At 36.4% G+C, this 26,502-nt stretch overlaps 1 protein-coding gene across 1 annotated transcript in view; it reads right to left on the minus strand.

The window, feature by feature from the left end:
• Positions 1-3,018: 3,018 nt before the first annotated feature.
• The window catches only part of CNBD1 (cyclic nucleotide binding domain containing 1), a 154,745-nt gene continuing 131,261 nt past the window's right edge, over positions 3,019-26,502 (minus strand). The window contains exons 9-11 of the mRNA XM_033126939.1: positions 16,880-16,989; positions 15,122-15,272; positions 3,019-3,260 (exon numbers count right to left, since the gene is read on the minus strand). Of these exons, the coding sequence (XP_032982830.1) occupies positions 3,019-3,260; positions 15,122-15,272; positions 16,880-16,989 (503 nt within the window). The remainder of the gene's footprint in view (positions 3,261-15,121; positions 15,273-16,879; positions 16,990-26,502) is intronic.

Raw genomic sequence — 26,502 nt, forward strand, 5'->3', positions numbered from 1 at the left:
GCATCTGTGTGCTTATTCCATGTTTTGCTAAAAGGAAGGCAATCTACATGGAACTCTGAAGATTGTGAATAAAAAATGTAATTTCACTATATCTCCAACATTAAGCAAGAAAGAGATAAGTTCTGTCTGTTGTCACGAACTGCCTGGCAACTACCGAGGCAAACGCTGTTTTGCTTCTAAGTTCTGTTTCATCTGTAGTTCCCAGCACTCTGATCTCACCCTTACAAAACAACCCAGAACTGGGCTTTTTAAGAGTGCCACCTTTTTAGGGGACTGGGTCAAGATAACAGATGAAGCAACACAAGCAGGAAAGTGGGTATATTCAACAAGCTACGCAAACATTTCTAGTCGTAGGATGCAGTTTACTCCTCTGACTTGTATAAATAATATTACCTGCTCAATACTAGCACACATAAACTTTGCAGCTCTGGAATAAATAAAGCACAAGAATAAATAAATATATGTAGAAGATGAAAATAAAGCAAGAGAGGAGTGGCCCTAACAAATATAACGCCGTACTATAAAATAAGAATAATTAAAACAGTATCATAACTTTTCACATAATAAAGCAACAAATCAAATAATCAAGAGTCTAGAAATAGGCAAAAAATACATTTTTAAAATTTGCATCAAAACCAATGATAAAATATTCCATGTTCATGGATTGGCAGAATCAACATAGTTAAAATGGCCATATTACCCAAAGCAATATGCAAATTTAATGCAATCCCCATCAAAATCCCAATGGCATTTAAAAAATATATACAAAAAAAAAAAATCACCACATTAATATAGAACCACAAAAGACCCCAAATAGCCAAAGCAATCCTGAGAAAAACGGACAATGCGAGAGGTATCACACTCCCTGACTTAAATTTATACTACAAAGCAACAATAATCAAAACAGCATGGCAACAGCAGAAACACAGATACACAAACCAATGGAATAGAATTGAAAACCCAGAAATAAACCCACATAAGTATGGGCAGATAATTTTCAACTAGAGAGCCAAAACATACAGTGGAGAAAAGAAAGCCTCTTCAATAAATGGTGCTGGAAAAATTGGAAAGCCACGTGCTGTCACCATACACCAAAATTAACTCAAAATGAATCAAAGACCTAAACATAAGACCTGAAACAATAAATTGCATAGAAGAAAACATAGGTGCTAAACTTATGGACGTTGGGTTCAGAGAGGATTTTATGAATTTGACCTCAAAGTCAAGAGAAGTAAAAGCAAAACTAAATGAATGGGACTATATTAAACTAAAAAGCTTCTGCACAGCAAAAGAAACCATCAATGAAACAAAGAGGCAACCAACTGAATGGGAGAAGATATTTGCTAACAACACCTTCCATAAGGGGCTAATATCCAAAATATATAAAGAACTCATACAATTCAACAACAAAAAGACAAACAATCCAATTGAAAAATGGGCAGAGGAACTAAACAGACACTTCTCTCAAGAAGACAAACAGCCAACAAATATATCCAAAAATGCTCAACGTCACTAGCTATTAGGGAAATGCAAATAAAAACCACAGTGCGATATCACCTCACCCCAGTTAGAATGGCTATCATCAACAAGACCAGTAATAACAAGTGTTGGAGAGGCTGTGGAGAAAAAGGAACCCTCATACACTGTTGGTGGGTTGTAAATTGGTACAGTCATTATAGAAAACAGTATGGAGGTTCCTCAGAAAATTAAGAATAGAATTACCATATGACCCAGCAATCCCTCTCCTGGGTATCTACCCCCAAAGACAGGAAATACCTATCCGTAAAGACATATGAACTCCGACGTTCATTGCAGCTTTATCTACAGTGGCCAAGGCATGGAAACAATCAGTGTTCTCCGATAGATGAATGGATAAAGAAGATGTGGTACGTATACACAGTGGAATACTACTCGACCATAAGCAAAGATGAAATACTGCCATTTGTGACAACATGGATGGATCCTGAGATTATCGTGCTAAGCGAAATAAGTCAGACAGAAAAATAAGTCAAGAACAGTATGATTTCACTCATATGTGGGATATAAAACTGAAAGCAACAAATGAACAAGACAAACAAACAAAAACTCACAGACACAGACAACAGTTTGGTGGTTACCAGAGGGAAAGGGGGGAGGTGGGGAGGTAGAAAAAGGTAAAGGGGGTCAAATACATGGTGACGAAGGAGAACTGACTTTGTGTGGTAAACATACAATGTGATATATAGATGACGTATTATAGAAATGTACATTTGAAATCTATATGATTTTATTAACCAATGTCACCTCAATAAATTTTAAAATAAATAAAAGCATTAACTAGTGAAAAGAAATAAAACCAATGATAAAATAATAAACTATCAAATACAGAAAATTGGGAAAATTAGCTTTGCATAATAGTTGGGGGTAGAAATAATCCCTGCATTACATTAAAAAAATTCTAGGTAATTCAAAAAACTAGGTAAAAAAATAAAAACCATATAGCACATTTGACCCAAAATCAAGGATCCAGAGTATGTGTGATGGTGGTGGTGGTCGGGAGGGGGCGGTAACTCTTATTACATTAAAAAAGGGGGTGATTAAAAATATCAGCAAACTGACAACGGATGGACTGGAAAATATTTCCAATATATGTGACAAAATCAGTGCTACTAATGGAGGGAAGACTCATATTAATTGATGCAAAAGGGACAATCTAATGAAAGTAGACAAAAGCTATAAAGGTAAGACCAGAAAGAGGAATATAAACGTCAAGTAAATAGATGAAAGGTGTTCCACGACATTAATGATTCAGGAAATGCAAATTAAAGTGATACACAGTTGATTCCCGTACGTCACGGTACTCACGTTCCATAAAGTCGGTACAAACGCTGACCATCTACTCCTCAGGGAAATACAAGATGTTAACCTCTAGTCACAGCGTTTCCATCGACTCATCGACCCACAGCCGCGTTTTATGGGTGTTTATGTCTAACGACACCTTATTAATAAACATTGTTGGTGGACTCGCTGACGCTGAGCTCACACCAGCAGCCCGGTGACTCCCGCGGAGGGCAGCTTGCCTAAGTAGCGGGGATTCTCTCCGGGAGGCACATCGAGGCTTTTGGGCTCCGCATACGGAGAGCACTGCAGATGTCCCCTCGGGGCCCTGGAGCCAGGGGCATCAGCAGAAGCACAAAACGCCCGCACGCAGCACAGACCTGACCGCGCGGGCCCCACGCACTGGCAGCGGGAGCACGCGGGGCCGGGCCCCCGCTCGCCTTCTGCCAGGAGATGCCAGGGGCTCCCTCGGGTTTTGCAGGCTCTGAGCACGCCCGGGAACGACGCGGAAAGCACCAGGACGATGGGTTTGGGCGTGGACAATCCATATCAGAGAAGAGGCAGGTTCACAGATACAGAAGCCAGGGGGAATGAGGGTCATTTTAAACCCCCCGATGAGCAAAGACTGAAAACGTGACACGCCCCCTGCCGCTGTGGGGACACGGATTTGCACGCTCCGCTGGTGGAGTGGAATTCGGTGTGGAATGTGACGCGATATGCAATGTCAAACTGCGCACGCCGTCTGGCGAGGCGACTGCGCTGCCGCATGCAGCCGCAGCAAACCTCAGTGCAGCTGTAAGAGGACTTGTGCCATTTTTCATAGCAACATTTTATGCACAATGTAAATGTCAGCTCCAAAGAACATGAAATGATCCACAGCACGTCCACACGCCCGCGCATACTAATTCCTCGGGAGTAGATTAGACGGACACATAAAAGCAACACAACCCACACCTACCGGCAAGAAAGGCACGTTGAAGAAAAATACGTACGGTTTATGAGAATAAGCCCGACTTGTGTTAATATTTAAAAGTTTGCACATATATATAAACTCATATAAATGTATGTTTATAGTCTTGAAGGAAATAAAAGAATTAAGTTTTCTTACCTCAAGATGGGAATTGGGGAGATCTGAAGAGGAATTTTACTACTTTCAGGCATGCTATTTATTTATTTTTACTACTTTTTGGTACTATATTGTTTTGTTTCACAATAATGTTAAAAGTCATCTTAGCTATTAAAAAAAAACCCGTATATTACAAAAAGGAAGAGTCATACAAAATAAAACACTAGCTTTGCACTTGAAGATTTATGAGTCAATATGTTGTATTATATGTAACACACATTTAAATATTGTTTCTCTCCCTCTTCTCCAGAATTTGTGTTCTAAAAGCCATAGAACAGTAAAAACAAACAAACAAACAAAAACTATTTTCATTACTAACAAAAAAATTCCAAGCCATATCACACACACAAATAACCATGTATCTGCATAATCTTTAAATCAATTCTTCTATAAGTGCTATCATGTTAAATCTTTATCTAGGAGTCTATAGTCATATATGCCAAGTTCAAAGCATATATTTGATTTTATATCATTATATTCTTAGTGAGAAAGCATTAAGCAGAGCACTTTGAGCTGTTGCTCTATGTTTACCAAGCAAAGTGGGAACACAATATTAAAACAGTATCATTTTACTTTAATTCAACTAATTGATTTAGTGTCTTAACAGGAAATAAATAATGTCCCACCTTGATTTGTTTCATCATGGCAGTAATGAAAATAATAGAGGTATTTCTTTAGCCCTCCTACAAAATGATGTTTTCTTTTTCACCTGTTTCTTTTTTATTAGGAGTTAGCAGAGAAAGAGGCATAAAAAAATTTAAATCAAAATGGCTTAATCAAATGAATAATGAGTTTAATTATCTGAAACCTGAACTAAATGTTTTCATTAAAAAATAAGTAAGAATTTATGTCTCCTTTTGATATATGGATAGCCACTCTCTAAACTCTCTAACCAGAAAAGTGAAACACAGAAGCCCTTAAATATTAAATATTCTGATAATAAAGCCCACACACCATCTGTGAAGAAAGCCCAAAACCATCTTCACAGCCTTGGATATGCAGATAAAGGCCAATAAAACAATAGAAATAATTATCCTAGCCTGTCTTATCATTTGTGCGTGTGTGTGTGTGTGTGTGTGGTGTGGCACGTATTAGAGAGAGACGTGAGGGACACAGAGAGACAGAAAGAGGAAGACAATAAAAAGAGACAATGCAAACAGCAAGTGCAAAAAAGATAAACAAGTAGCAAATGGCAGAGCAAGCTGGTTCCTCTCTGGGATTCAGATTTCTAAATTTAAATTGCATGATGAATCCATATAAAGTTGAACCATGCGACCTCTTTGTTCTCCCCAGCTCACTGACCATCACTTCATGTACACAGAGGGTATGTTTAGAATTGGGAACAATTACTTGACATTTAATGGTGCTTGGTGTTGTTAGGAATCTTATTTTGATCACTAAGCTAAACTGTGATCTTTAAGACAGTTCTGATTTTAATTTTTCCCTAGTATAATAGCACAGTCATCAAATATTATGTCCAGTCCACAGAGGACAAAATCTACCCTTTGGTCACGTCCACAGAAATCAACATGTAGCTCATCATCTGAGACCATTGTTACTGTTCCTGTTAATATTATTGTTATGATTCCGTAAGTCTGGGACGAGTTGACTGCACCCTCCTCTCCATTCAGCTGATCATTTCTTCAGCTAACTCCATTACATATTGGGCTAGTGGGAGCCCGGCGAATCACATATTTCACTTGCTGTTCCCTGAACAATCAAGGTGCAATCCAGCCTTCTCACTGGTATTTACAGTTTCTTCCCTGAATTTTCGTTATCTTTCTCCCATCAATGACCTAGAAAAAGACACACTTATTTCATAGCACTCATTTGATGTAATGATTCCTTTTCTTACATAATTTCCTAATTTTCAGCCAACATATAATTAAATAGTAAACTATTAAATGTTTACAGAGAAAGTGCAATTCCTTCTCCAAAAGATCTATGTAACTCTTACCAACATCTTTCCAGTAGATCCAAAGCCTGAAAATAGATGGATATACAATCATGAATGTATTTCCTACAAGCAATTAGGAAAGTAGTAGGGAAGGGATCCAGTATTCCTGTGGAATAGACCTTGAAAATTTTAACTCAAATTTAACTTCTGATATATAGCAACTATCAGCAATTCCTGTGGGATTGTATATGTGCAAGGATGTTTTAAAAATAAAGGATGTAAGTTTTGTCTTGCACGTTATAAGGCATTTCATTCTTTTTTTTTGAGACTGATTTCTAAACCAAGATTTCAATCCAATAGCCTTAAGTCATTATGATATCCATTCTAAGAGAAGAGCCTCTGTGTAATGCCTACACTGAATATAAAGAGTGAAAATAATGAGTTCTACACGCTGAGAAAAGATGGCCGCTGTGAACTTTCTCAGTAGATTTACTGATAATCTTGTCTGCAAATATCTCTAGGTCATTTTGTATTAAATTTGGTGGATGTTATCTGACATAGTCTACTGGGGCTAATTTTGATTGTAGATTTGTCCTTTTACTTTCTCTTTGAAATGTGCTAAATTCTACTTTCTCCTCTGTGTGCTAACAGACACCACACAGCTTACTTCAGGGCATTGGTTATGTTAGGAAAATATATAACTAAGCTATAAGCTATTTTTAGAAATGTTTTGTCAAGAGATTTTTAAAGCGTGTTAATTTTGTAAAAGAGCTAAATTTACGTTTCTGCTATTTCTTGTATATATGATGTTCTTATAATACTGTTCAAAAATAATTCTAAAACTTACTCTATACCTTTTTTATGCACATATATATTCTTATTCCTGAATGTGCTTTGAAATTCTTTTTGAGAAGATTTCTAAATGTTAAGAAGAATAATCATGAAAAGTATATTCATTTTATGTCCTAATTTGGAAATTTTCGCTTTTTAAAGAACTCCTCAGAAAATCTTGCATTTTTGCCAGTTGTATGACTCAGAGCAGCACTTGCTAGTTGCTATAACAAACAAATCAACATCTTGGCTGCTTCATTCAACAAATGTGTTTATTTGACAGTTGCACCAAGTCTAATGCAGATGTGTCTGGCTGAGCTATTATTCTCTGGGCAGTCCCATCCAGGGAAAGGGTCACAGGGTCCAGGTCCCCCCATCATGTGATTCTGGTATGGGGGAGCACATCATCTGAGACAGTGCAGAAGATGGTGGAAGACATCTTTCAGGGCCAGCCCATAATAGTTTCCCTCTATGCTATTAACCAGAGCCAGTTACACGGCTCCAGCCTAAGTGCAAGAGGGGTTGGGGAATCCAGCCTTTCTCTGTACAGGAGAGGAAACCTCTAGGCGGCCACACAGACACACCACTCCGGAAGTAGAAGTAAATACCGGCAGTGAGAACAAAATCCTCAACGATAATTTCTTTTACTAAAAATGTCCTCTCAGGATCTTGGTTCAAGGAGTCAGATTTTAAAATGCAATCTTTTTCTTATTTGTGCATAACTCTGTCAATAGGAGTGATTTTATCAAATTACTTACAAGACACATTTTACTCAATTACCTGCTTTTCTAAAGAAATGAGTAAGAGTCAACATTTAACAATCAGTCAAGATGCAACATCAGAAATACTCTAGAAAAACACGAGGGGACAACATCTTACACAGTGGCTATAATGGCCATGTACACATTCACAGATGGGATGCCGTATTTCCTGTATTCTGATTTTCTTTTTCATGAATTATTTTTCAAGGGATCAGTACTTTGTAGGGGCTTAGTTTTGCCAAATAATATAAGCAACCAAAGGATAAAAATACTATACTACAAAAGCGTAGTTAGAATTATCAGAAGCGATAACACTGAATTAATAAGATGCAAACCGGTGTAGTTTCTAACAATTAAGTAAGGTTTTGTAGTAAAAATATTAAAGCATCAGAAAATACAATGTAATTATAAGTTTCTAAAATTATATTTCTGTATACATAGATTTGGAGTCTCTCTAAAAATATCGAAACATAGGATTTACAGAGAAACTGAAATTTTATGTGAACAAATTCTGAAATAAGTTCAAGAAATACAAAATTTTCATTAATATTTGGGTTGGCTTGAACTTGATATCAGATTACTATTGCATTTTCTGCTAACCCAGCAAGGCATCATGGTAAGCTTTGGTAATTTCCTATGAGGCAAAAATTTATAATAATTCCCTTTTATTTACAGGCAATTACAATTTTGAAGAGACAATGCGTTTTCTAAGTGACATAATCGAGTATCTATAACATCATATGACCTGTCATTCAAATTTTTTGCTGAAAAGAAATTCCTGAGTCAGGCATCATATAATTATAAGATTGAAGGATCAAGATCTATGAAGGTTCGGGACTAAAACTGAACTCATTGGTACCAAAATGCCTCACGTCCAGGGAATTAGGAGATGCCTCAGAACTCTGCTTCTGATGACGCTTTAAAACCAGATTTATGCCTGGCTGCATTTCAAATCATGTTACTTGCAGTCAGGGTCAACCATCTATTTCAATATCACCTTTGTGGTCGGTGGCTTCACCTAAACCCACTGAGCTGATACTTGTATAATTCTGGGTCACTACAAGTATTACTGGTCATTAATCATCACTTTCAGAGAAGCCTAGTTTCCAATAACACTTCCTTCTTTCAGGAGAGAAAAATACCAGCCAATATTTAAACACATTAATTAAAAAATACCGAAACTCTTTCTTTATTATCGAGAGAACTCATCCATCTACTTCTACATCAGATACTTGATACAGTTATATACTTTTTAAATTTATAATCTGTCTGCTATTGAAAAGAATCTGATATAAGGTAAACATGTAGTCACATGTAAAAATTGATTAAAATAGCAGATATGGAGAGTAGGGAGAGAAAGGAAGAAATATTAATAAAAATATGAGTTTATCTCGGTAAAGGAAGCTACCACAATTAAAGGCAAAGTTGGCATTGTTCTTCCTGGGAATCTAGGAAAAGTGGGAAATCTTGGATTACACTGTTCTTAAAAAATTAAAAATAGAACTACCATATGATCCAGCAATTCCATTTCTGAATATTTATTCAAAGGAATTAAAAACACTAACTTGAAAAGATGTCTGCACCCCTATGTTCACTGCAGTATTATTTCCAATAGTCAATATATGAAAACACACACATGTTAAATGCACATGTCTCATGGGTTGTTGTGAATGTTTGATGAGAGAAAGCATGTAAAGTATGTAGACGGATGCCTAGCATACTTGCATAATGAATGTTTCAAGATTTTAAAGCGAGGGACTCAGCTTAGAGCATAAGGCAGTACATTTCATAGCAAGGTACTCATTTTTTAAAACATGAGAACTAGAACTCTCCGAAGGCCCTCCCTACTGAGGGTAGACAATGGTTGGGAATGGAAATTGTTAGAGAATCGTGACGAGGATCTTCCGAGGACTCTGTTTTAAGCCTCAGCACCCCATCGCCCAAGTTGCTCTGAGGACAGACATCCTTACATCACCCAGTAAAAGTGAGAACCTCAACAGGACCACCTGGACAGCTGGACGTGTATTTCCAGAAGTCAAAAGCCACATGACACTATTTTTTGACTACTCTGAAAAATCTAAAGGTAAGTGACAGACTAGTTGATTTCTGACAAACAAGCTATGGAAGTGACTGCTTTGGAACTGACCCGCACTTTCCAAGTTTGCAAAGAATGTGGGAGAGTTGTGCTCCGCAGACTTTCCCATGCAGACCAGAGGTGGACTCATGCATGAAGGAGAGACACGGGAGTCCCAACAGGGTCGCACAGGGGGGTGGGGGATGGAGGTGACAGCGCAGTGGCCTCACCGAAAGAAATCTGGACTCCAAGGGAGAAGATGAATTTCCCCTATTAAGGAATCACAAGTGAAAGGTCCCTTCCTAATATCAAGGAATTTCTAAAACCCTCAAAGGCACTCAATGAGGAAATGGTTGGCTTGAAACAACTGCCAAGCACAGAAAGTGAGAAGCCAATTTATAAAAGTTATGCTCAATTAAGAACCTCTTCACTGCCCTTATGACTTCTTCACCATGTTCTTCTCCCCGGCCCCCTAGCTGGCCCCACAGCAGAGATACCAGAAACCACAGGAAGAAAGCTGCAGGTGGGGATGAGGGAGCAGAGACGCAGACACAACTGCAGCGTCTGGGCAGTAGGATTCTAAGGTGGCCTTCGGAATCAAGCGGTATTTCAGGATTAGGTTGTGTGATGCAGCAGAGAGATTTTGCAGATGTAATTAAGTTTATTAACGAGTCGACCCTAAAATAGGAGGATTGTCTGGGTGGGTATGTCCCAGTCAGAGCGAGGAAGTCCAAGAGATTTAGAGAGAGAGAGAAATTGGATGGGAGGGAGCTCCTCACTGCTGCACTGGACGGGGCCAGGGCGATGGAACCACCTAGTGTCTGAGAGTGACCCCTGGCTGACAACCTGTGAGAAGACGGGCGTCAGAGCTACAGATTCAAGGAATGGAATTCTACCAACTTGAGTGATCTTGGAAGACGCCTCTTCTCCTGAAGCTCCACATCACAGCCCAGCAAGACTGACGCTGCGATTTCAGTCGTGTGACACTCTTAGAACCCAGTCACGCCTGCCCAGACATCGCACCTACACAACTGTGAGACCATAAATGAGTGTTGCTTTAAACTGAAAAATTGATGGTAATCTGTTAGGTGGCAAAAGAAAACGACCACAAGCATGTAGCACGCCCATCCACCTTCAGCTGAGTTTGAATACATGCTTCTTAACAGGCTAGATGTAATGTCTCGGCCCAGATGACTTGGCAACTACAAGTAACTCATACGGTATTTCATGACATAAATGATCACAAAATCATTAGACTGAATTTTTAAAGGTTGCGGGGGAAGAACTTCTATCACAGAAAAAAAAATCAGAGAATGTAGGAGACATAATAAAATTGCTTTGGGAATGCTTCCTGTGCATTGAACTTGGCCAACAAACGCATTGTTTATTGTGTATTCAATAATTATTTGTGTTTTCATTTTAATGGAGGCATCTAAAAACCCAGAATAATACTAGTTTTAACATCTTTCTGCAAGAGAAATGTAAAGTTATTATATTTAAATATTTTAAACTAAATATGTCAGAATTGTGGGAGATGATTTTCGTCACTAGCAAACACCACTGCTCACAGGTAAGCTTATGGCTGAGGGGCACGCTAATGCACACACAGGCTGAATCACTGAATCCACGATTGAGCAAGGATTACATCCATTAGGACAACAGTGGTCTCATGTGTCGTATAACATAGAGCATTGGCAAATCTGAAATTGGTAATATGGTATTTGGCATCTCACTGCTGCTTTTCTTAGAATAAGCTAAAATCTCTTCTGCCATTCACAATATCCTAAAATGAAGTCTGCTCTCCAAAACTCCATAAATTAAAATATTTTAATAGTTTTGTTTATGAAACAACTTACTGAAAAACCAAACTCAAGTGAAAACCTTAACTTTGTTTTGCAAAACAACTGAAAAATTTATAAATGGCTAAATATGTATTATCAAACTAATATCAAGGTCAACGTTATTTTCTGATTGTTATCATTTCTTTGTTATATAAATGATATATGTATATGATACATATTATTTTATAAGATAAACAATTTCTCAAAGTAAGAACTACTTTTAAATGTCTGCAAGATGTTCAAAAACTTTGACTGGTTTTATCATTAACAAAGAAATTCTTTAATATAGTTACAAATTACCTAATGGAATAAAGTAATATACTGAGAAACAGTTATGTGAAATATAACTTTTCACTCAAAATTTGGTCTAAAACAAAACAAAAAATGTAATCAAGTTAATTTTCTTTTTTTCTTTTATAACATTATTAGTAATGAGTGAAAAAGAATCATAAGAGGAAAAATACTTCTAAGTATTATACCTTATTTTTCACTTGGAAATGTGTTACACATCCAAATTTTATCATAAAGCAAAAACAAAAAACAAAGAGGAAAAAGGAGACAAATCGTTGGAGAATTTAAGCTCTTCTGATTAACACTGTTACCAAGGAGACACCTGTTTATAACTTGCCTCATCACAGAGGAGAAATACTGATGTGTTGGGAATTAGGTCTTTTCATAGCAATCCATGCATTGCTTCTGGGCCGCCTAACAGACCTATCTATACTGAAAAGTCTGGTTCCCTAGGCTTTTGAGTAAGAGAATCACTACTAGAGATGAGGGTTTGGATAGTCTTCCTGTCAGAAGGGGGCGCTCTCAGGCCCTAGTGGGTGACGAAGCACACCAGGAAAGACTCTTGTTTCTAAGAGCCCTGCCAGCTTCCCCTTCTCTATAAAAGAGCTTCGTCTCCTTTGTTTTAGGGGACTTGCTGGTGGCCTGCCATGGTTGTGTGTTACCACTGCAATCTTTTGTTGTTCCCAAATAAACCCATTTTGCTGGAGATATGTGGCTGGCATTTGTTTAAGGTCAATAGTACCAATGTCACCTTCGAATTGGAATTTTCCTTTTGGAAAAAACAATTTAAATTCAGTCGTGCATGGCTGAATGAGATATGATAATACCAGAGGTAATTCTTTTCTTATATATAAAAAGCAATTCTTTCTCATTACAAAAAGAGTACAGTTGTGTTAATGGTAGGATGAGAATTTCAGATATCAATAAAATTAAAATAGTTGGTACGCATAATTTTAATCTAAGTGACTCATCACTTCTGCATCTAGACAAAAATATATTACCTTCAGAAAAGAAGTAATCAGATAAACTATATTCCTAGTGGCATGTACTGAAAATAAAGTCTATTTATATTTGCTTAAACTTAATAACTCTCATTTTTATTTAGATGCTGAAGGTAATGTCTGAGAAGTATGTACAAAGATTACAAAACAAGTTATTTCCTAGCTTCCAAAAGTTAACAACCTAAATGAGGAAAGAAATCACTCTTGAAATCCTTTTAAATAATGCAAAACTAATTATCGCATATGTCTTCCTCTATGATTGTATATAGATAGCTTTATATATAATCCTCCAGATAAAGCTTTTCACATTTATGCAGTCCTTTGTGTTTCTTGGATTCTGTTCTACCTATCCCCAGGTATATGCGTAGTGAATGCACTGCTCCCTTTAAATATTTACTGTTATTAATAAACTGGATCATTTAAATGATATTGGCTATCTAATATGATTTAATGGGAGCAAATAGAGAGTGCGATCTGTATACTTGATGAAAGATATAAACTTCAACTTACTTTTTCAGTAATACATTTTAAAATTCTAAAAAAATCACCATATATAATAATCTCTGGTAGATTACAAAGTGCAGGCAATGTAATCAACGTATGACTAAGGATTCTGTTGGAACATATTAGTTTTATTTATTTTTTTGTTTATTTTTGATCAGCGACTTCTTCTAAGAGAATAATTATTCCTAATACCAAAGTAATATAACAGCTAAAAACAACAATATCATCTTGATAGCGAGATGACATATCGTGGGTTTTGCTCATGTTTCTGCTTCTAGTTTAACATTTTCATTTATCTTCAACTTGATATTTTTAAGGCATAATTTACTGTCCCTTGGGTTCTGCCCTATGCTATTTTACAGAGATGGATCCCTATTTCAGATGATAGAAGAAGTGGAATAAATGGAAACAGAATCAACTAACACAAAAATGCAAAATTAAAGATCATCATTGTTCATGTGTGAAGGTGACTCAGCAAAATTAACTTATTTTTTTATTAAACTTATTTAGCTTTTAATTTTAATTTAATTTTATTGTTTTACTATTTGGAATAAAATAATTAGAATGTAGAAATAAAAGGACTCTGAAATTAAATAGAATATTTTACTTCCTTCTAAGTTGTGGCAAAACAAGCTAAATACAATCCTCAAGAACATTTCCACTGAGGGAATGTTAAACTAATTAGGCACACAGCATGTCAGTAGCTTTATAACATCAGTCCCAACTGAACAAAATATAGAATGAAATGTAAAATAAGAACAGCACACACAAACACACAACCAAAGCTTATACTACACATCTATTTGAATTTTGGGTTGCCAGATGGCACAGAAGATTCTAATACATGCTTGAAAGCGGCACTTTCATGTGTGAAATGCTGATTTACATAAAAGAGTCCACAGTGTATTTGCCTGCACCAGTTACCATAATTAGTACAGGAAAAGAGAACTCGAGCTCTATCAGGTGAGAATGTCATAATTTAAAATGGTGGTTAGTCATTATTTTTAAGTGATATTTACTTTGAGGAGGGATTGTATGTGAATGTCACAGAAGGAAACAAAATATATCAAACGTATATATTTCAATATATACGGATATATCAAATGTGCTATTTCAAATGTATAACTTTTAAAAATGAAGACATGATGTTGAAGTTAAGCCGAATGAGAGTTAAAGTACATATTCTCGAAGAGACACAAAAATGCTTGAAATTCAGGACAAGGGGATTCATTCACATCAGACATGGATAATCACGAAAATCTTCCTAATTGAGTTTATTTAAAGCAAATCTCTCACCCATGTTAATTTCTCTCAGTTTCTCTTCCTTTATCCCTTACTCAATATTTGACATTTTGAGTTTTATTATACATAAAATCATACTTTTCTCCAATAACCTATTATGTTATGACTCATTAACCCCTATTCATTTATCCTTTATACTTAATTGCATATCCTAGTTGAGTATTTATAATGTTTGAAGGCCAAACGCAGGTGGCTGCATGCTTATTATTCTTTTCACAGTCCTAAGTTCTAATACTTTAGATAAGGGCCTACATACAAGGTCTAGAGCTTCATCTACACTTGGACCAGACCTCACACGAGAGGATAACACATAGTTGACCTGAACCAGAAACACAGAAGCGATAGTTGTAGAGATGAAAAACCAAAATACATTCCAGAGAAGAAGGGAGTGTTGCTATTAATGGTAACTTGCAAATTAGAAGAAAGATTTCATTAATTTCAAACCAAAGCCTTTTGAAATATTGCTAATACATTCTAAAACAGCATAATTAAATCAGACAGAATATGAAGTTAAAAAGAGGGCCATCCATAGAAATGTTGTCTCTAAAAATAACATATATGCACCTGTATTCACTTGAGTGTCCCGGTTTGTCTGTGAAATAATGTCCACTCTTGTCAAAAACTCAATAAATAAAATGATATCACAGTTAACATTTTGAAAAAGGTATTCACTTACCAAATATAGCCTTGTCTTCAATGACTGCCATCTCCACCTCTTTTCCGGTAATTACTGTGCACGTGAAAGGAACTTGAAGAAGAACGCTAATCTCACCAAAGGACTCCTTCTCATTAAGTTGACCCATATAAACAAGTTTTTGAATTTTTTTCTGTAAGAGATATAGATAACTGATATTTACTTAAATCACTTACATATAATGGACAAATATTGTTACTACCAGAAACACTGTTCATAAACCATTTAGGTATATGGTATTTAAAATAAATTGCAATTTCATGCAAATCAGAGAAAGCATTTACTTATACGTGCACTTAAATTATATTTGAACAATAATAAATTGACGTCAGCCTACCTAAGGTAACTAAAGACACGACACCACCGCCGTTTAGTGATGTGCAAATTAAGTTTTTTAATCCTCCGCGATGTTCGGGAAATATGGAACTCCTTCCATTTTCCAGCCCCAGGGTACCGTTTGATAAGCACAGCTCAGCTGAGTATGTTTCATGAACTACCACTTGTTACCTCAGCCCCTTACAAGGCACACGTACTGAACTAACAGAAAATAAGAAAAATTAGCGGAGATCCAGGAACAGAAGTGAAGGGATTAACAGGAAAAGTGGAATTTTACCCTGGTCCTGTTTAAAAAAGAAACATGGAAAGTGAGTTTGACTGAGGGAACTCACAATTTAGGTCCGAACTAGGAATTCTGTGGAAAAGGGCCTTCAGGATTTTCAGTATGCATGGTTCTGGAGACAAAGCTGAAAGCCCAAATTATTTTTTCAGGGAGAGCTCAAACAGGGGTGTACTGAAACAGGGATAAGCTGGTGAGCAGTCAGATAAAAAACAAAGGGAAAACAGGGTGTCGCCCTCAGGGTAGCAGGATGACAGGAACTCCAAAAAGGTGGAATTCTTTTCTAAGTATCCTCGGGTCAAAAGCCAGCGTCTGACTTGCAGGTTTGCCACTTTTCCAAATGGAAAATCTTCACACTGAATATAACTTGAACAACAGAACTCAACGAAGTTTACATGTTCAATTGAGTTCATTGAAGACGGCCTGACGAGCCAAGGATTAGTTTCTTTCTAACTTTTCTACCTCTCTGCATTAGTGTTTCGCCTGTTTGAGAACGTCATAAAACTGGAATCACACAGAATGTACTCTTTTGGGTTTGAGGCTCTGGGCCAGCCTGTTCTGCTGAGATTCATCCATATTCTCAGAGGGCTCGTTAGTTCATTGTATTCAGGTGCGGCATTCCCCAGTAGGAAGACTCCAGTGTTTCTACCCATTCAACTGTCAATGGGCATTTGGGTTACTTCCCGTTTGGGGCTTATGAAGATTCGTGTAGGTCTTTTACTAGACATGTATTTTCATTTCTCTTGAGTAAATATCCAGAGTGAAACTTCTGGGTCATATGTTAAGTGTATTATAGCCAATCTGATCTGCTTATAGTGGTACCTTGCTGTGGTTTTAATTGGTATTTCTCTGATGAATAAGATCAGTATCTTTTAATGTGCTTATTGGTCAATTTCTGTGTCTCACCACTCAGCATGTCTTACAACTGATCTTACATTCTGGTATCTCACAATTCAGTAAAAAGGAAAAAAGAAACCCAACAAAAAATAGCCCAAAAAACTGAACAGAAATTTCACAAAAGAAGACAAATAGATAATAAATGTCCAATAAGCAAATGAAAAGATGTTCATTATTCATAAGACTCGATTAATGGATTAAAGAGAATACATAAGTTTAAAACTTACCACTTTTTTTGACTGTAGTCTTGCAAATCCTACAATATTTCTATAAACGTTACAATACCCAGAATTAATATAAGCCACAAAAGAAATTATATTTCCACTTTCCACTATCACTGAAAATAAAAAAGAAAGATAATTTATTATTTCACACATTCTTCTCTATAACAAATTATTTCAGACATTCTGACAATAAAATATGACATTTAATCAACAACTATTAAGGATTAATTTCTTAACAGATGCCAGTTTATAGGCAGTATATGATATTTGTATGTGCAACGTAGTATGAAACGCAGACAAGATCCCGCAGTCCAGCAGTGGTGTGCAGTAACCTCCGGGGAGGTGAGGTACAGGGTGTGACAAGCCCCATCGACAAGCATTTGCCGATGTTCATGGAAAATATTCCCACCAGGCCTAATTTCAAACAGCCCATGGTTTAACCACTGGCTCACCAAATCCCTGAATATGGAAGATTTGGCTCTGCAGAGCCAGAGCCTCGAGCCAGCCATAGCACTTACTAAACACAGCCGGAGCTCAAAGCAAGGTTTTTGAGGCTACACTGGACTGGTTTCAAACCCTACCCTGCCACTTTGTATGTGACCCTAGACAAATTATATAAATTCTCTGCACTTCAGGTTTTTCATCTTTAGAAAGGCGAAATCAGGAGCCCTTGTTCTGTACTCCCCGTGAGCTAATGAATTTCACATACAGTACTTAGCATGATGCCTGGTCCCTGGTATTACGAAATTAATCATGTTATTAATATCATTATATTTTGCTCAAATCTGTGAAACTACCCTAAGGCCAAGATATACTTGAAGATGAGCAGGAAAATACCTTTGTATGTATTCAAAAGCAATTTAATTAAAAATCTCCTGATCTATATAACATTTTAAATTATCAACATAATTTAATTGAAATAATAAAATCAGTTAACGTATATAAATTAAAATTACTATTTCAAGTTTACTTCTTGTTTATTCTGAAGCATATCAAATTTTTTTTCTGAAAACCCTAAACATAACAGAGATAACATAAAGACACATATGTATCATTCCCATGATTTTATAAAGTAAATAAAATATTTACTTTTACTTAAAAAATAAAATATTTGATTATTCAAAAGTATTTATTTCACACTATATAAGATATTTCACACTATCGAATGAGAAAAAATGATGGATATTAGTAAAATAATAAGGTAGAGAACAGCATAGCTCTTTAAAAATTATAGTTAAAAAAGGAACAAAGTAACTATTGGTAACGTAATTTACCATAAACAAACAAAAAATAAACACAAACATAAAATGGAAAAATACTTTAAGATAAATCAAGTAGCATTTCAATTATTTTGCTGACATGTTTATGAGAATATATCATCTCCCTTTCCTGATATAATATTCAGAGCTCAAAGTTTATAATAAAAAATTGACCACCAATCATTTATTTTTTTCTTAATTATTATCATTTTGCTTAAATAAATTACTATGATAATACTGTCTTATACTATGTTTCTTGCAGCCAAACAATGATATTACAAAGTTATCTTAAGATATCAAAGCATAATCTGTCTGCAGAATTATGTGTAAATTGTATAGACAAAGGGAAACTTTCTCATAGACCGTACTCTTAAAAGGAAAGAGTAGTTTTCTACCAAAAGGTGATGTGATGGTAGAGACTGCTTTACTTTTTTCCATCAACCAACAGGACATAAAGGCAGGCACAGGGCATCCTGGCAATCGTTACGGGTAAGGAAAGGAGGCACTTAAACAGATACAAACGAAACCCATTCTTCCTAACTTTCAGCACTGAGTTACGTAAGTCTGCTCTCGAAATCCAACCCCTCCACAGATAATAGAGAAGCACACATAGTATAAAAACCTTGTGTGGAAGGCAAGGCAACAAGGCAAGAGCCAAGCACTGCAGCAAAACCTGAGAGGCTGTCTCGTTCCATGGAGGAGAGAGCTGCCGCCTGAGTAATTATCTAGGGTCTTTCTAAGAATCAGTGCAAATGTTCATCTGACTGAAGACAATACAGCACAAGTCTTTCCATCTAGGTAAGCAGTCTGAGTTCAATGACATTACCAAAAATGTGTGTCACCACACTTAAGAAATTTTAAATGTTACTATTTTTGACTAGAAAAAAATCATACCAATTACCTGTAAAAGACTCAACCCGCAACCCCCCCCCCCCCGCAATGTGTTTCCTAGTTTTATTCATTCCTCTGGGGTTACAGAGAAAATGACAAACAACATAAAGATCCAAAGGATTATAACACAATTTTAATTGAAAAGATTTAGCCATGGACTGTGTAGATAAAGCTTTATTTATTACTATTTAAAGGTCATATTCATGAATGTTCAGGAAATAGAGATGATTTGTATTTAAAAATTAGGTTTTAAAGAGCCTCATCAAAACTCAAACCCAGATTCTAAAACCTGAAAGCATTAGACCATTATGGAAAATATAACAAACTTGATTTTATCTTAAAGGTAAATAATAACAAGAAGAAAATAAGAAGGAAACTGATTATTCATAGAAACTGAATATTGGGCATTGTTATTTTTCTTTCTGTCATGTATCTCATGGCAGGAAATAGTCACTTTGAGTTAGTCTGATAAAACTATTTTATTCCAATTTCAGATCCATCGGAAGTCACGATAAGAGGCACAGTTCCTTACTGGCTGTTGGCATCAGCACTGGGTCAGTGGAGGCCTCAGTGTTAATAGAAACTAGTGATGGAGGCTGTTGAAGGACAGCTTCTTCATTAAAGATCAACCCCAGTCCATTACTTAACAGGCTAACATACGGTTCTGGAGAGCAGTGTGTCTGAGCGGCAGTAAGACTGACGCGGCTTCAGGAAGGACATGCGTTAGCTGAGTGGGTGCCAGTTCTCCTTGTTAGACCAGATCACGAGAAATAGAACAACATAAAAGAAAAGGACCCGTGAACGCTATTTGACTTCATATTCCATTTGGGGAAATTTATCTGAACATGGATATATTAGTTTGCTTCTATAATGTTATTAAGAAAGACCTTGGTTAGAAAGGGGTTTGCATTTACTGAGTATTTCTGTAAGGGTCTGTACTAAAGAGACTTTAGATCATATTAACACTGCTTCTTCCCTATTAAGAAATGCGTATATACAGGCAGGTAAATAGCATTTATGGCTCAGTAGAGACACATCCTGAACAGAAATGCACATCAGAACTGATCATTCATTATCAAATTTCCAAGTATACTATGCCTTCTGAGTTCATTGAAGCAGGTCACTCTTGTAAAGAATATCTGCATATCTAAGACAGCCTCATGTTTAACAAGTACCTGTCACTTTGCATAGGAAATAAAAAATAACGCAGAAGTGGACATCCCCTCCTAGCGCCCCAGCAGGCCATCCTGTCGGGTAAACAAGGAAAAGCCACCTCCCTGGAGACATCTTCCTCCCCTGGCCCTGGTTCTGAACGGAATGGAAAAAGCAAAAAGAGAAAGTCTCTCTGAAAATGATTAACCATAGCTCCCAGCACTGGGGCTAGAATCCACACCACTGGTGAGGTACTAAACACTCATTTTAAATTACACTGTGTTTTTACAACTCTAAATACCCGGAAAAAAGGGGAAACACATTCCTTCTAAATGAGTTAACATCCATCCCAGGCTTCAAGAAATTCCCACACATGTAAAGATACTATAAGCTCTCAATACAACATCTATAGTAGTCCCCCCTTATCTGTGGTTTCTCTTGCCACAGTTTCAGTGAGGTACTCAAGATTTTTATTCCCCAGGGAAAACTAGTGTTGAGCAAGTGTGGGTCCCGTTTCAGATCCACAGAACTTCCTCCTGTGCAGGAGCCGTTGATGACCAAAGAAGAATTTAGGTGACGTACCAGTGATGGACAAGATGCTAGGCAGACAGAAAAACTTGAAATAACACAGGAGTGCCTGATGGCCACCTTCCAAAAATATTTCTGATTCATTGATAATGCCCTTCCTTTTTTCCAGCACTGCGATGAATCTTGACATACACGTTAGTTAAATAGACAGATAGTGTATACATTTCATTTCAATGAGACAGTGTGCATTAGGACAAGAAAGCAATTGTGTTTAGCCTGACATTTGGAATCAAACTTCTGTTCTCAGATGAAATGGCAAGATGTCCTTATCTCACAGGGTTCTTTAGAGGACCACAGACATTATCTAACTTAACCTGCAAGCTACACTGCTTTTTAAATAGCACCAAGTTAATAGAAGAAAATTATTTTCATATTTGTGTAGAAAAAGTTTCTAAGTTTTCACCTGACAATCATGTTTTAATCACAAATTCTAGTTAATCACGGTAATTATCCACTTAACAATGGTGCGCTGATTACCTACTTCATTCTGACATGACCTAAGTATCCATACTGATTTCATTCAATCACTGAAGCAGCATTATTTCAGAGATGAATAAGCGCACACTAAACGGACTGGCCCCAGGACCTACATGGTAGTACAACGCATTTATCATTTGTACCGTGTATACATGACAATGAAATGTATTCATTATGAGAGAATTATTGACTTCATTAATTTCACAATAATTTTGATTCAAGAGATATTCCCCTTGGTATGGTTTAATGTAATCTGAACCAGTGTGGGTAAAACATTTGCATAAAGAGATTGATTTTATTACATGCCTTCAGAACACTAGTTTTTTACACTGAAATTAGTTCAATAATTCTATAGGATATTTATGCAAAATCATACCTCAGTACACCTACTGATGATTCAGCCTTCAGTTTTGTGTACAATATTCCAACAAAAAAGTGTGAGAATTGTTTTTAATATTTTAGCATTTTTAAAACAAGTTAAAAAGATATGATAAATCTCATTTCCATTTTTAAAAGTGGACTATTAATGCTTTTCTTATTAAATTTTATGAACTCTTTCGTATTAATCCTCTTTTATAATATTATTTGTTGAATTTCCCGAAACTATTGTTTTTCTCTTAATCTTATTACTTTTACACTCAAAATAAATTGTATACCCATATTTTCTTCCTATTGTCCTATTTTTAACTTGACTAATCCATTTAAAATAATTTTTGCCACACGACGCCAAGTTAAATATCAAACTTAATCTACTCTCCCATGTGTGCAGAGTATTATTATCCTAACACTTTTTATAAAAAAACAAAAAAACGAACCTTTCCCAATGATTCCTACTTCCTCTGTTACACACGATACACCATTCTCCTGCACGCTAGTGTCTTGGATAAGCTAACACCCTAATAAAAACCTAAGGCAACAGTATTAAAAAGTTGTTAGGGCTTTTATAAGAAATAAATTTAGAGCACATGTCAAGAGTGATAGAATATATTTATACACATCGAAGAAATACCTCTAATTCTAAGAAATTTTCCTACGGAAATAATCAGGTAAATAGTTAAGTATTTATGAATCAAGTATTCAAAACTGAGCATGTAAGATATGTTATGCAACTTAAATAATAATCAATAAAGAAGTGTTTAAATAAATTATAATAATTCACAGAAAACATGCTTCTACTAAAATTCGTTAACTTTTAAAACTGTTACTGATATGGAATATGCTCATTTTATAATGGCCATTGGAAAAGAGTTTCATTAACTGTATACTAGTCAACTTTAAATATACAAAAGCTACTTGCTTCTGAATTAAAAACCTGGAAAAACGTAGGAAAAGGTTATAGTTTATGTCTATAAGAGTATAATTATGTAACACATGCTTGCTAATTTGTTTTCCTGAAATGAATGCACTGAGTATACATTCATTTCCTAATTAGATGGCTGGGACCACTGAGAACAACAAGGGCTGGGGGGTGGCCTGCCGCTGCTTGCTTTAGAGGACCTGTGGCACAGTGGACTAGAGAGAGCAAGAGATTACAAAGTCCTAGAGAAATTACCAGCAAAGTGCCCTAATTAGGAATCTACATGCACGAATCCAGAGAGAAGGCTGGAGAGGCTCTGATTCTCTAGCGGGGCTGACTGGTGAAGGTCTTTTGCTGCACGAGCACAGCCCATAGGTGGATGTTTCTTTACATGTGCAGGTACGAACATCAAGTCACAAAGAGCATGAGGAAACAAGGGAAAATGACCGAAACGGAGGGACAAAATTAATCTCCAGAAACCAATTACGAAAATGAAAGTACATGAATCAAATGACAAAGAATACAGCATAAGCTTCATAAATATGTCCAGCAAGTAAACAAGCAGGCATGATGGTGGGCCAGCCCCAGACCCTCTGATGCTTCCCATCAGAGAAGTGGAGTTAACGTGACATAAATTGATTGCTTTTGTGAGAAATTCAGGAACCAGTTAAGAAGTTCCCACAACCCAGGCAAGCACAAAGCCAACCACATAAAACCTGGTGGGAAAACACGTGGCCCTTTCTTGCCAGAGTCCCTCCCGAGTCATGGCGTGGATCATAGTAGAGAAAAGACTAACTCCCAACTTCTCTCTGGGTAGGGAAAGAAGTGGCACTTAAATACAATGTTCTGACCCTTTGGGAGGCTGCCCAGGGGCCTGAGTTCTGTCTAGCCTGAATCTAAGCACTGACAGCAATGGTGCCAGGTTGAGTTCCCTTGAGAAGTAAGGTGATCGCCATGCACCAGAGTCTGCAGTGCCACAGACAGACACTGTGTGGCATGCCATAGCAGCACTTAGCAGACCTCTTCATTAGGGCATAGCACACGGGGACTCAGACAGCACAGCCCCAGAAAAGGCTTGAAAGATCCCTAGAAAATTCACTGGGCAGACTAGAGCAAGTCCTGACTGTGCAAAACATGGACATGAACACTGCGAGAGGTGGTTGATTTTTCAAATTCCAAAGTCCCAAGAGAAGATAACAAGGCAGACGAAGAAGCAGGGAAATATGGGCTCCTCAAAGGAGCAAATTAAATCACAACAGACTGTAGAGAAATGGAGATATATTAATTACCAGACGAAGAATTCAAAATAACCATCATAGAGATGTTCAATGAATTAAAAGAGAGCTGATACCTAAATTAAATCAGGAAAACAATGTCTGAATAAAATGAGAATATCAACAGAGATATAAACTATGAAGAACAACCAAAATGAAACTCTGGAAGTGAAGAATAAAATAACTGAATTGAAAAATTCACTAGCGCGACTAACAGCCCTTGACCAGACAAGAGAAAGAATTAGCAAACTTCAAGACAGGACCTTTAAACTTACTGAGTCACAGGAGCTAAAAGAAAATTAATGAAGAAAAATAGAGTCCCAGTAAGAGATGAAAAGGAGAAAGTGGCAGAGATCCTATTTGAGGGAATAATGGCTAAAAACTTCTCAAAGTTGAGAAAAAATAATGGGCATACAAATTCAAGAAGCCTTCTTCACTCCAACTAAGATACATCTAAAAGAATTTGCACACAGACACATCATAATGAAACCATGTCACAAAGAGAATTTTGAAAGTAGCAACTCATCACATATAAGGCAAATCGACTCAATTTGTACAATACTATGCTTATAGTGACAACACTGTGCACTTAAAAACTGTTATGTAGGTCTCTCGCTTTGTGTTTTTGACCGTAATAAAAAATAAATTGGTGTTAAGATTTAACTACTGAGTTAATATTTTTTTCATCACTTCTCCATTGAAACATATCTTGAGTAACATACACACACACACACACATGCAATTCCCTATGAACAAAAATTCCTTCAGTTGTTTGAGATATTGTCAATAAATCATTGATCTAAAAGATATGACACATAATTTTAACTTACGACAAAATAATTTTTCTCTGTCTAAACTCCAGAGTTATAATCACACAAGGTGTGTTTACAGGAACAATTAAAAATAATCTCAGAAATATTTTCAGTCAAATTTTTAGAGGTGTTGAAAATACTTTATTTTCTAAGTATAAAGACTTGATCTTATTGCCCTTTCTATCTAAAAATGCAACAGTAGAAACAAAAGTAACCAGTTAAATTATTAAATTAAATGATTAGCATGCACCTCCTATCATGCACAAAACACATTAACTGTGTTCTTGAAATATGCTTAACTTGACAAGGCAAATAATGAAAAGTAAAGTAAGTCTAAGACAGTTGTATGTTATTCGGTTCAAAATCAGTTATTTTTCTATTGGAGTTAAAAGAATATCGAGAGTTTCATGCAATGAAAGCAAGCAGACACTCAATATTTTTTGTTCATATGGTGTAAAATTTGGAATTGATTTTGGAACATGTCACTATTCTAAGAAGCCCGGCTAGAGGACAAATTTTTTAAAAAATTTTATTCAAACCATTTAAAATGGTGCAATTACTCAAAAAGAGAAGAGAAAAAAATATAATTTACTGAAAGGACATCAAAATAAAATATGCAGGCTCATACACTTTACCTTTTTCACCTATTTGAGTATAATATAAACATTTATAGGCAATATAGAGTTCCCTTCCTAATTGGTTAACTCGGTCTCTATTATATTCAAACTATATAATTTTCACTGTTAATTTCTTTCTCACAGAGCAATGTTATTTTGTAATCAATCAACATTTGTTAATTGAAGTGGAAAGAATTAAAAAAAGGTAAAATTATGTTAACTTTCTAGAGCTCAATATATGTATTATTTGTCAATTGAGAGAAAGTACATTTTTCTGTGGCTACATAATTTTGGTAATAGTTTTGTTCTTAAATCATTTTGTCTAGTAGAGCTTTTCCAATGATGTGAGATTATTTTATACTTGTCCTTTTATTATTCCTCATATGGAGCTCCTGTAGATTGTTTGATTTATGAGTACAGCCTTCTGATTTTTATGTATGTAAGGAAAAAATTTTATAAGTACTGTCAGTGGAGAAGAGACATGTTACCTGTTGGTTTTATTACTACCAGAGGCAAGATTTAGAACCTGTGGAAACAAGTCAGAGCGACCGGAGGCTCGTCCCCTTTGACCCAGCCCCGGCCTGGTTGTCCACACTGGCTATCTCCACTTCCCCACCAGGCATTCGCTGCCGTGCTTCCTCCTCTGCCCCCACAATTCTACACTGCGCTTCTGAAGCTAAGTAGTGGTATTCTACATGTGAAATAAAATGCAACTTTTCTCAGTCACTATCCTTTGTGTTCTCTTTGTACGGAGGTGGGCAACTCTTTCCTCATATAATCTAGTCCCTTGATTTATACTAGCACTGCATGGTACACATACTACTATACCTATACTGGCCTTATTTTTATGATCTCATAATTTGGTTTACTCTTCTTTTAACTGCTTAAAAGTGTGGTGCTCCAAAGTTCTTTCATTACCTGTGTTCTCCTCTTTCTATACTATAAGCCTGAACCCTTTGGAATGCTCCAGTTTGGGGGTAATGAAGGGTTAGGGTACTACTTCCAAAAGGGCAGGGGTATGCTAAGGCATGACTGAAGCCAACTATCACGACTATCTGTCCTCCTTGCCTTGACATCTTTCTCTCTCTCTCCTTCCTCTTTCCTCAGAGTGCTTTTTCAGGTATTTAAATCTCATTCTCGTATTGAATACCTCCAGCGTCTGACAGACAGTACATTGTGCATATTGAGCGTCCTGAATGTGAGGAAGCCTTACAAGACTGGGAAATGATGGGAAGAAATAATCCCTGATGTGTATACAG

Source organism: Rhinolophus ferrumequinum, chromosome 14, assembly GCF_004115265.2.
Source record: "Rhinolophus ferrumequinum isolate MPI-CBG mRhiFer1 chromosome 14, mRhiFer1_v1.p, whole genome shotgun sequence".
NCBI classification, from domain to species: Eukaryota; Metazoa; Chordata; class Mammalia; order Chiroptera; family Rhinolophidae; genus Rhinolophus; species Rhinolophus ferrumequinum.